This window comes from Excalfactoria chinensis, chromosome 2 (genome assembly GCF_039878825.1).
Source record: "Excalfactoria chinensis isolate bCotChi1 chromosome 2, bCotChi1.hap2, whole genome shotgun sequence".
Taxonomy (NCBI): Eukaryota; Metazoa; Chordata; class Aves; order Galliformes; family Phasianidae; genus Excalfactoria; species Excalfactoria chinensis.
In genome coordinates, this window is record NC_092826.1 from 90,324,820 (window position 1) to 90,336,412 (window position 11,593).

Consider the following 11,593-nt stretch of genomic DNA (forward strand, 5'->3'; position numbering starts at 1 on the left):
CTCTACAGAGGGATCTGGATAAGCTAGATGGATGGGCTGAGGCCAGTCGGATGGGGCTGACTAGTGCTGGGTCTTGCACTTTGATCACAACAATCCCATGCGACACTACTGGCTTAGACAAAGTGTCTGGAAAGCTGTGCAACAGAAAAGGATCTGCGGTTCATGGTGAACGTGAGCCAGCTGTGTACCCAGGTGGCCAAGAAGGCCAGTGGTATCCTGGCTTATATTAGAAATAGTGGTCATCCCCCTGTACTCAAGAATTAGTGAAGCTGAACCTCAAGTACTGTGTCCAGTTTTGGGCCCCTTGCTACAAGACACTTAGGCCCTGGAGGGTGTCCAAAGAAGAGCAACAAAATGGATTAAGGATCTGGAACAAAAGCCTTCTGAGGTGCAGCTGAGAAACTGGGATTGTTTAGCCTGGAGAGCTCAGCATAGACCTTATTGCTCTTTACAGCAACCTGAAAGGAAATTGTAAGGGTGGAAATTGGTCTCCCAATGTAACTTAGTTACCAGTTCCAGAAAGCTAGCAACTGTGTACTGTACTGCAAAAAGTAAGACACTGGAGCTTTGTAGAAGAAATTATTTAATAACTTATCTTAAATAACATGATAATGTCAACATGTGAATAATTTACATTTGTGGCACAGAATATCCTGTTGTTTTGCTATATATCCTGTAGATATATGTGGAAAACAGAAACAAATACTGTCCCATCATGAGCTTTAGTGTATAATCAAGGTTTAGACTTTCTGTTTTAAGAAACAGCTTGACATTGAAACAGAGATGCCAAAGCAACATGATAAATAAACAAAACAAGTTTTAAATTAGTTCCAAAGCACGTTCCCTACTGAAAGCTATTTTTTAAAATTCCATTTTACATCTATAAATATGTAGTACAAAAATGCAAGTTTACAAACCATTTTTTTTCCCAATAGACTTATGTCATTGGAAGTTTTAAGTAGCATCATTTCTCCAACATAACACGCATACATTTAAGGGCAATAATACTATTTACATATAAAGTTATGAAGTGTTTGAGAATATAAATTAGTAAGAACACAGACAAGTCTTAAAATAAATAGCAGCTTTACATATGAGAGTATCTCTAATATTATACAAACATAACATACAAGACTGCAGGACTTGATCTTGCAGTTGCTTGTGTCTAACTGTCGATTTTGCATCTAAGTAATGCCAGTAGAGTAAAAAAAGCTATTTTATGGGGCTGCCTGTGAGCTGAAAATCAGATGCCTGTAACTGCCTTCCTGGAATGGCTCCTGCTCAGTTCAAGCTTCACAGAGAACCTGGTGAAAATGAATGTGACTAGATTTATTCTTCTGATCTGAGATACTGTTGGCAATCAGAGTCTCCTTTCACTTCTGGGGATCCAGGAATTTTTATTCCATTTTTTGGATAGACGCACCAGCACTCAGCAGACTCTCCATCCAGTGAAGTTTCACACTAGGATTATTAGGAAAGTGAATCAAAACCCAGAATAGGCAATTGTCAGCAAAAAATTCACTACAATATACTACAAATAGAGGTGTTGAACAGCACTAGAACTGAAAGCTGAAGAACTGCCCTGCATGGACAGAACCTCTAACCAACACACTTGGTTATGAAGTCTTGATTTGAGCTTAGCTACTTCAAAAGCAGCTACAGATTTAAGACAATATGCCTACTCCTTGATAAGTGGCAATATTAAGTAGCAGTATCTTCCAGTAAGATAAACTGATGGAAGGCAGAATATGTAAGGTACAGAAATGAAAGCAATGGCTTGATAGTCTGACTCTTCACAGATGGAGGGAGATGGGATTCTTTCTTTAGCAGGGGAATTAAATAGGTTTCTGTGTATGCCTGGTTAGACCCCAGGTCACAGTGAGTCACATGATGGTGTCACATTCTAAAACAGTAAGTCTTGGTAGCACAGATTTATGCAAACCTATGAAATTTCTGTGTATGGCCTATGGCTACAACACTGTGATTTAAGCTTTTGTTAACCACATAGATTTCTCTCAGTGCACTTTGCAGTGACTTTTGTAGATATTATAACGAATATAAGCATTATCCATAAAGTAATCTAAAGGCAGTACAAATCAATATTTCTAAATATAATTTCAAAGGGCTAATCTTGATCCAGAGAGTTTTATCACTGCAAGTGTTCTTTAATGTGAGAGCTGAGATCCTCCTGTCTCCAAAGTGATTACATATGCATTTAACACCACATGCAGTATGGTGGATATTATGGATTAGCACTGGCTGTGAATATGCTAGCAAAATGGATATATAGAGCTTAACTTGGCCTGAGAAGAGACAGGGTCAAAACATTTCAGAAAGGCATTGCATACACCTGTTCTGTGAATAGAGAAGACTTATGTCTTCATTTTTGTCAATCTTGAGCATGCACTCACTTATAAGAGGACTAACCATCTGTTCCTACTACTAAATATCCTGTTTTCACAACCATTTTCCAGCAGCTGCAAATTCGTGAGCTTGGGAGCAAAGGGTTGTGAAAGAATTGCCTATGCCAGATTAATTGCAATACTACCGTGAGCAGACAGAAAAAAAGTACATACCTGTTTGCTGTGGTAAAATCCATTCTTGTTACAGTTGGGCAAATAGAATTTGTAAATGTCCCCTCCACTTCTCTGCTGAGCCTTTGCCAATTTATACAGAGCTCTATAGAGCTCCTTCTGACAAGGTCCCTACAGAGAGCCATACAAAGATTGTCAGTACTGAAACCAAGCAAACAAAAAGGGATCAATATAAAGCTAGCAAAGAGCCTGAAGTATTTATTAGTCATATAATCCACAGTGCATAATACTGATTTGCACGTTTCATGTTTCAATGGGAGTGTGACAAGAAAACAGTAGTGTTGCATTTAGGCTTTTGTTTTTATTCTTTGAGGTATTTTCTGTCCTCAGAATCACGACCATTGAAGTCCTTAAATTGCCACACAAGGAAATTTAACCTGTACTGAGTAAACACATTACTACTCTGAGAGTACACTTTCTCCTATTATGGGGAGCTGCAAGTTAGAAGGCTTGGATACGTGAGGCTGACCATGTTTTGTGGGTTGCCATGGTCCTGTGTTCTGTTGATGTACAGAGAATAGGTGCAAGACATATATAGACAGTGTGAGAACAAACATCTGAATGTTATCTTTTGTGTAAGACATGGCTGTCACCAGATCAGAATGGAGATGACAGCAGTGACTCTGAGACTCAGACCCAAAGTATCTATAACTGGGACCAAAGAACTGTTTGCATCATTGACTGTTTACACTGCTTTCTTACTCCTTTTTTTTATTTTTATATTTTTTGAAGTCACTGCATTATGACTACTGCATTAACGGTGCCTAACATACTGAAAAGAGTGAACGGGGAGAAGTGACTGAACAAATATTTTTACTTAGGAGTGAAAATAATTTCACCCTCTTCTTTTTTCAAGACCTCCTATCACACAAACAGTTCTGTTCAAATCGGTGGGCTTTTCTGTTGCTCTTGATCAGAAAAGTAGGGGTGTAGAAGGCTGAATTGTAACTAATAGCCTTTAATACACAGTAGTCCAAACTAAACAAGTTTCTGCTCTGGATGTGCAGTCAGACTTTTTAGTTTTTTTGTTTGTTTATCTGTTTGCTTCCCTCCATTTTGTTTGTGAATATTATGAAAACAGAATTCTGTTGTGCATAAATGTAATTCAACTCCATACCGCACGGTTAAGCACGCTGTCTGGAACTGCGCTAAATGTGGTTCTCTAGTGCCCTCAAGTGGAACAAGAACCTATTTGCGCACACCCCACGTGCCTGCTGCTCACTGCAGCTTTATAGTATCGAAGGTACAAGTGTACTTCTAATTGCTAAGCTTTCTGTCCCTTCACGTGCATCTACTTGATAGTGAACAGAAAGAAATACAGTTTGTTTTATATTGGTGTTTCTTCAATATTTGTACATAAGTACTCCTTTTTATTTCACTGATTAATAGACAAAGCACAAAAGCCTTTTATTTTTCTAATTAAAACAAGAAAGATGTCTGAGATTGCAGTATGGGTTTCTAGAAATTGAGGAACCATGTAATCATCTTATGTTAATTGCAGAGCAAGATTCATCCTCTACAAGGACTCTGTATAGGACATATCTGATGCCCACCTATTTTTACAGTTACTGCTATTCTATTTGTTTCTCAAACATCTCAGGAAGGCATTTCTAAAGTAGTCTGTTTGCTAGCTACCCAAAATAACAGCATCTTGTTGTTGGAGCTGGAATTGCTATTACAGTTTCATTTTGTAGTGGCATCTACTGAAATGGTCTCTGAAAGTCATGCAAAAAAAATCCACTCACCTGTTCTTTCCATTTCTTGAATTCAGATATTCTCTTTGCTTTCATGTTTTCAAATACAGTGATGAAATTCCATTTGTCCTGGCTTATGGGAAATATCAACTGATAGTTCAGCATCTGATCCTGTGTCATTTCAGAGCTTTCTAAAGCTATATCCTCAGGCTCAGTAGATTCTGGAAAGGAATTTTATTAAGGTGAATGTCTACAGTGACCTTTAGCATTTATTTCTCCAAAAGGAAAAAAGTGAAAGAAAGAAAGAAAGAAAGAAAGAAAGAGAGAAAGAGAGAAAGAGAGAAAGAAAGAAAGAAAGAAAGAAAGAAAGAAAGAAAGAAAGAAAGAAAGAAAGAAAGAAAGAAAGAAAGAAAGAGAGAAAGAGAGAAAGAGAGAAAGAGAGAAAGAGAGAAAGAGAGAAAGAGAGAAAGAGAGAAAGAGAGAAAGAGAGAAAGAAAGAAAGAAAGAAAGAAAGAAAGAAAGAAAGAAAGAAAGAAAGAAAGAAAGAAAGAAAGAAAGAAAGAAAGAAAGAAAGAAAGAAAGAAAGAAAGAAAGAAAGAAAGAAAGAAAAACAGAAGACTTACACTCTCACACACACATACCCTCATATCCCCTCAGCCTCCCAGAAAAGGAGGATCTGTAACAGACCCACTTCAGTTGGAGGAGAAATAACTTACACTAAACCTTTGGTTGTAAAGTCATTTCTGGACACAGGGAAATGATTAGGGAAATGATTCCAAGCTTAAAGAGGGTAGATGTAGGTTGGTTATCAGGAAAAAGCCTTTTACAGTGAGGGTGGTGAGACACTGGAATAGGTTACCCAGAAATGTGGTGGAAGCCCTGTCCCTGGAGACATTCAAGGTGAGGCTGGACCAGGCCCTGAGCATCCTGATCTAGTTGTGAATGTCCCAGTTCAATGTAGGGGAATTGGACTAGGTGACCTTTAAAGGTTCCTTCTATCTCCAAGGATTCTGTGATTCTATGATTTGGAATCACTCCACTCCTAAAGATTAAGCTTCAGCCTCTCTGTCAGAAATGAAAAATCTTTCCTGACCACAGCGGGTTGTGGTTGCTTTGCTAGATGTGGAAAGTCTTGATGCTTGCTGCCTGTGTCATAAAAGTCTTCTCTGAACATCTCCTGGATCATCTCTGCAAGACGATGCCTCACCCCACACTTATCTGAGCACATTCTCCTTGAAAATGCTGTCTGCATTTCCTGTATTTCAAACGAGTGCATAACTTTGTCCATCCTCCCAAGCTCCCGTCTCCCGGTTCCTGCAGCGTTGTCACTGCAGACACAGTTCCCAGTCCACCTGCCTGGAGCGTGGTCGCGACCGGGTCCTACCTGCCAACTCAGCTGAGCGCGTCCCTCCAGCCCCGCTGGCGGGCAGGCATTTTCCTTGGCCGTGGATGAGGGCAGAGAGGGGCCGGGTCTCCCCCGACGGGACGCGGCAGCGGAGGCCGTGGCGACAGCGGGTCGTGTAGACCCCGCACGGCTGTTCCGGCCCAAGAGCGCAGGTCTGGCAACAGCCGCAGCCGGGCTGCCGAGCTGTCTCCGGGCAGCCGGGCTCGACGGGCGGGCAGAGGGCCAGTTTCTCCGGCGTGCACGGCGCACAATGCAGGGGCTGCAGGGACTCGGCGGCTACCAGCAGCGCCGGCAGCAGCAGGGGAGGCAGCCAGAAGCGGCTCAGCAGGGGCCGCAGGCAGTTCATGTCTCTGGTGAGGGATCGTACCTCAGCGGTGTGGGGAGCTGGAGGCAGGGTACATACGTACATCCAGCTAGCCCGAGCCATTTATACAGTGATTTGCCTGGCTATTAACCTTTAACCTCGAGTTAACTATTATCTGAACAAGAGGGCTAGAGAAACGTCATTTCACTGGAGGTTCAAGCTCCTGACCGCTATTCTCCTCCCCTTTCACTTTCCTCCTTTATTTATTTATTTATTTTTCCCTTCCAGACGTGCAGGAATGCCTTTATTCCCTCACCCCCATCTCTTCCCTAGCATAGTTACCAGGGGAAAAAAAAAACCAAACACCTGTGGAGCTGGAAAGAAACAAGCAGAGTGTAACAAATGAGTGGGTGTATCCCTTTCCCTTTTGCTTGTCAGAAATGTACCCCGTTTTTGGTATACGTGCGTGAAGATTCTTTGCATTAACCTGTGGGAGAGGCTGTGCTGTTGAAACTGAAGGGTCTCCCACCTCTGGATTCACTTTTGCTGCTGCTCCTGGCACAGGAGACATATCAGTTTGTCAGAGATAAACGAGATAGCTCTGCTTTTCTGACTGTCATGTTCACCTCTTCATCTACTCATGTTTCATCTTAAAAGTCTTTCTCTTTGCACACGGAAGTTGCCACTATACTAAAAGCAAAAGCATTCAAACTTCACTGTACAGAGCAGATAGTTTTATCCTAGTATCTACAGTATGTATTATGCTCGAAACATCAAATTCCATTGTCAAGTTACCAAAAGTAGCATGATTTTTGGTTGTGTGAAGGGTTTTTTTGGTGTTTTTTTTTTTTTCTTTTCAGTTCTTTTTTTTTTTTTTTTTTTTTTTTTGTTAGTATGAAAGCGTAGCAGAATTGTAGTGTTGTTTCATGTTTAATTATTCACTTTAGTGTCTATATTATTGAAGCCAAAGTTTTCATTTATTATTTAGTATTTACTGCATTTTTAACTCCCTAACATTTAAATTCAGTTCTTGCATTATTCATATTGGTTGCAGACTTTCACTACTTTTTCACTTTACTACTATGCCTCTGAAAGTAATGCCTCCTATTTCATTATATTGACTTATGACATGAGAAGTGGATATTGGTGGTATGGCAGTAGAGACTGAATCTTCCACTGATATTCTGACAGAATGGTGTCTGACAAAATGGTGTCTGACATGGAAGTGCATATGAAGCAAAGTTATGTAATTGAATTGTTCTGTGCAGAAAGAAAATTAAACCCACTGACATTCATTGACACTTGCAGAAAATGTACTGAGACCAAACAGTGGATATTAGCCATTAGAATGAGGCAGTGGGGGGCTCATTTCAGCAGTGGTGATGGCATCAGTGCCAGTGGATCAACAGCTGGTGTGCAGACTCTTGTTTATCACTGGTGAAAACGCATAGCTAACAGCAATGGTTATATTGGAAAGTAGTGTTTTGTAGCTGAGAATTTGCTCTATCAAGTAGTGTCATTTTATTCTTTATATCTACCGTAGTTTCTTTGGAGCAACCTACATATACATTTCTCTACTGTTTTGAAAGTCTTTGTTTAAACAGAATGTAGGATCATACGTTTACTTGCTGCCCCATATAGGTTTACTTCCTATAAAAGAACAGTGCTCCAGAGTGACTGTTGCCGTGCACAATTATAATCCAAACCCCATACTTGCCCAGGTGCTAGCGAGACCCTCGCTAGGGCCAAAAGGACCACCGTGACTCATCAAGAAAGGTGGCAAAATGGCGTTTATTAGGAGTAATCAATACCTTATATACCTTACTACTTCGTCTACGCCCCCTAGGGCACGTTTGAAATGCGCGCGCCCAAAGTACATCACTAGATAGGGGACGGAAGAGGCTGGTTTACTATCACCGTCACATCCCGAAAAAGCCCCGCTACCGCCTATATGCTTGTACTACAAGGTTCAGCCTCGTTAGCATCTACAACAAGTGACTGCCACAGTCTTGCTTGCATTTTTCCTTCCTTTGCTTTAAAAAAGAAAACATGAACTGAGAAGAAATTGCTCCTAACAATACATATGAAACACATTCTTTAAAAGCTTTAAAAGTCAGGGATTTCCCTGACCCACATGCAGGACCTTGCACCTATCCTTGTTGAAATTCATGGGGTTGGCATGGACATGTTCGACAGGTGGGTCCAGGTCCCTCCGCATTTCATCCCCTCCCTCTAGTGTGTCAACTGCGCCACTCAGCTTGGTGTTGTCTGCAAACTTGCTGATGGTGCATTTAATCCCACTGTCCATGTTGCCTACAAAGCTATTAAATGGCACCGGTCATAGCACACATCCCAGAGGAATGCCATTCGTCACCAGTCTCCACTCAAGCACTGAGATGTTGACCACAACTTTCTGAGCGTGACTATACCGATAATTCCTTATTCAGAGGGTGGTCCATCCTTCAAATCCATTTTTCTCCAATTTGGTGACCAAAATGTCATACAGGACAGTGTCAAACACTTTGCACAAGTCCAGGTAGATGTCAGTTGCTCTTCCTTTATCCCTTGACATTGTAACTGCATCATAAAAGGCCACCAAGATGTCAGGCCTGATTTGCCCCTGTTGAAGACACGTTGGTTACCATCCATCACCTCATCTTTATTTTCCACTTATCTTAATAGGGCCTTAAGAAAGATCTGCTCCATGATCTTTCCAGGCACAGAGATGAGACTGACTGGTCTGTAGCTCCCTGGATCTCCTTTCTTACTCTTCTTGAAAATGGGGTTTATGTTTTCTCTCTTTCCAGTAAGCGAGAAGTTCGCCAGACTACTATGACTTTTCAGATGCAATGGATAGTCATCGGCTAGTTCCCTCAGAATCTGTGAATGAATCTCGTTAGGTCCATGGGTTTGTGCACCTTCACGTTCTTTAGGTAATCTTGAACCCAATCTTCACTTACAGCAGGCAGATCTTCCTTCTTCCCATTTTTCCCTTCTGCAATTTGGGCTGTGTGGCTACAGTTCTTGCTGCTGAAGAGTGAAGCAAAGAAGTCATTGAGCACCTCAGCTTTCTCTGTATCCCTCATGACCAGGTCTCCAGTTTCCTCCCAGAGAGGGCCCACATCTGGCCTTCCTTTAATCGCTGATACACCTGTAGAATTTCTTCTTGTTCAACTTTATGTCTCTAGCAAGATTTAATTTTATCTGGATTTTACCTTTTGTAATCTGATCCCTAGCTGCTCAGACAACTTCTTTGTAGTCCTTCCAGGTAACCCATTCCTGTTTCCACTCCCTATAGACTTTCTTTTTGAGCTTCATTAAGTCCAGGAGCTCCTTGTTGGTCCACAGAGGCCTCCAAGCATTCTTGCCTACCTTCCCTTTTCTCTGGATGCACTGCTTCTGGGCTTGGGGGAGATGGTCCTTGAATACTGACCAGCTTTCTTGGGCCCATCTTCCCTCCAGGGCTTTTCCTGTGTCACCCTGCCAAGCAGTTCCCTGAAGAGTTCCAAGTGTTCTCTCCTGAAGTCCAGAGTACCAAGCTTCCTGCGCACCGTCTTTGATGCTCTAAGGATCTTGACCTCCACCATTTTGTGGTCAATGCAGTCAAGATGGCCCTTGAGCTTCACATTACTCAACAGCTCCTCCTCACTGGTGAGGACAAAGTCCAGCATAACACCTTTTCTTGTGGGTTTCTTTACCACCTGAAAGAGGAAGTTATTATCAACACATTCCAGGAACCTCTTTGATTGCTGGTGCCCCATTGTGTTGTCCCTCCAACAGATATCAGAGTCACTGAAGTCTCCCATGAGGACCATGTTTTGTAAATATGAAGCTTCTCCTATCTGCTTATAGAGGGCTTCATCCACTCAGTCTTCCTAATCCAGTGGCCTGTAGCAGATTCCCACTACAATGACTCCTTCCCCTGTCTTCCCTTTAATCCTATCCCCTAAGCTCTCTGTCAGCATCTCATCTATCTCCAAGTGGAGTTCCAATGACTCCAGCAGGATGCTGATGTAGAGGGCAACACCCCCTCCTCTCTTCCCCTGACTGTCTTTCCTAAGCATTTATACCCATCAGTTCCTACATTCCAATCTAGAGAGCCTTCCTACCACATCTCAGTTATTCCAATGACATCATAGCACTGTGGGCACACATATGCTTGCAACTCTTCCTGCTTGTTCTTCATGCTGCTTGCATAGATATATAGGCATTTGAGTTGGGCTCCCATTGAGGCTGATTTACCAAATGGAGTTCCCTTATCCTGTACCTTAGGTGCTGTCTTACTGGCCTGCTATCCCACTCCAGGCCCAGGACATCCATTACTAACACCAGCCTCATAGTGTGACAGTTTGAGGATCTCCTCCCCCAGCAACTCTAGTTTAAAGCCCTCCTGATTAAACTGGAAAGCTTGTTGCCAAAGATGGTTGTCCCCTTCTCTGAGAGATGGACCCCATCCTCCCTCAGAAGACCAGATTTCTCAAACTAGTGCCATGACATAGAGAGCTAAAGCCCTGTTCATGACACCACTCCCTTAACCATATATTCATTTTCTTAATTCTATCAGTCATTTTCCCCCCTATTCCACTAACTGGGAGGATTGATGAGAAGACTACTTGTTCTCTTGAGCCCTTCACTGCTGCTTCTTGTAGTCTGGCTTCTTGTAGTCCCTCCTGACACTCTTCAGGTTGCTAACAACTGTGTCACTGGTGCCTACATGAAACAGCAGCAGTGGGTAGTAATAATCCATGGGACATACAAGGTTTGACAGCCTCTCCATCACATGCTTGATGCTGGCTCCTGGCAAACAGTAGCTCTCCAGAGAGCAGGTCAGGACAACAGGTGGGTGCCTCTGTACCCCTCAGATGATAATCACCCACCACTATCACCTGTCACTTTTTCTTACCTTCAGTAGCTGCTATGCAATGGGAGCAGGTCTGGCTGCCTTACTCAGCTCTGATGACATGCTTGTTACAGTTTCTTTTTCGTTCTCAGTCTGCAGAACCATGAAACGGTTCTGCAGAGGCACCTCTCACTTTGGGGCAGACTTCTTCCTCTTGTTAGTCTTTCTCATGACATTTTGCTATTTCTCATCACTGTTGTCTTCCCCCAAAACTGGATGTGCCAGTGGAAGAGCATGGGGCTGTTTGTCCCTGGACTGTTGATTCAATGCAGACTGCATGTGAATCTGGCTTTCTTTAGCTCTGCCTCCCTGATAGCACACAGTCTTTTGACTGCATTCTGCAGCTCAGCCACCTGTCACAGGAGGTCCAGCACCTGGGCACATCTTACATAGGTGAGTTTGCCTCTCACATCTTCTGGAGCAAGGTCCAGACACTTTCCACAGATCACGATCTGCACAGTTACTTCCTCCTTTAGCATCTCTATTTGAATGGAGGCACTGATTATGTCCAGGTTAAATGCTGCTGTCAACAGTTTATGGGCTGGATTGGCCCACTTCTGTGACTAGTGGGGCAGAGGGATCTGCAGACCTGTGCCTCTGGAAAGGTAAACAAGGGACCTCAAAATAATAAAAAACAGCGTCAATGATCTTAGGAGAAACAAACAAATTTACTAAATATGATATCAGCATGCAAGA

At 42.4% G+C, this 11,593-nt stretch overlaps 1 protein-coding gene across 1 annotated transcript; it reads right to left on the reverse strand.

Moving 5' to 3' along the window:
* Positions 1 to 569: 569 nt before the first annotated feature.
* Positions 570 to 6,068, reverse strand: IGFBP1 (insulin like growth factor binding protein 1). Its single transcript, XM_072329868.1, has 4 exons — positions 5,673 to 6,068; positions 4,340 to 4,509; positions 2,577 to 2,705; positions 570 to 1,461 (listed from the first exon to the last, which is right to left on the reverse strand). The coding sequence occupies exons 1-4, from the start codon at positions 6,037 to 6,039 to the stop codon at positions 1,330 to 1,332; spliced, it is 798 nt and encodes a 265-aa protein (XP_072185969.1). The 5' UTR covers positions 6,040 to 6,068; the 3' UTR covers positions 570 to 1,329.
* Between the last annotated feature and the right edge of the window lie 5,525 nt (positions 6,069 to 11,593).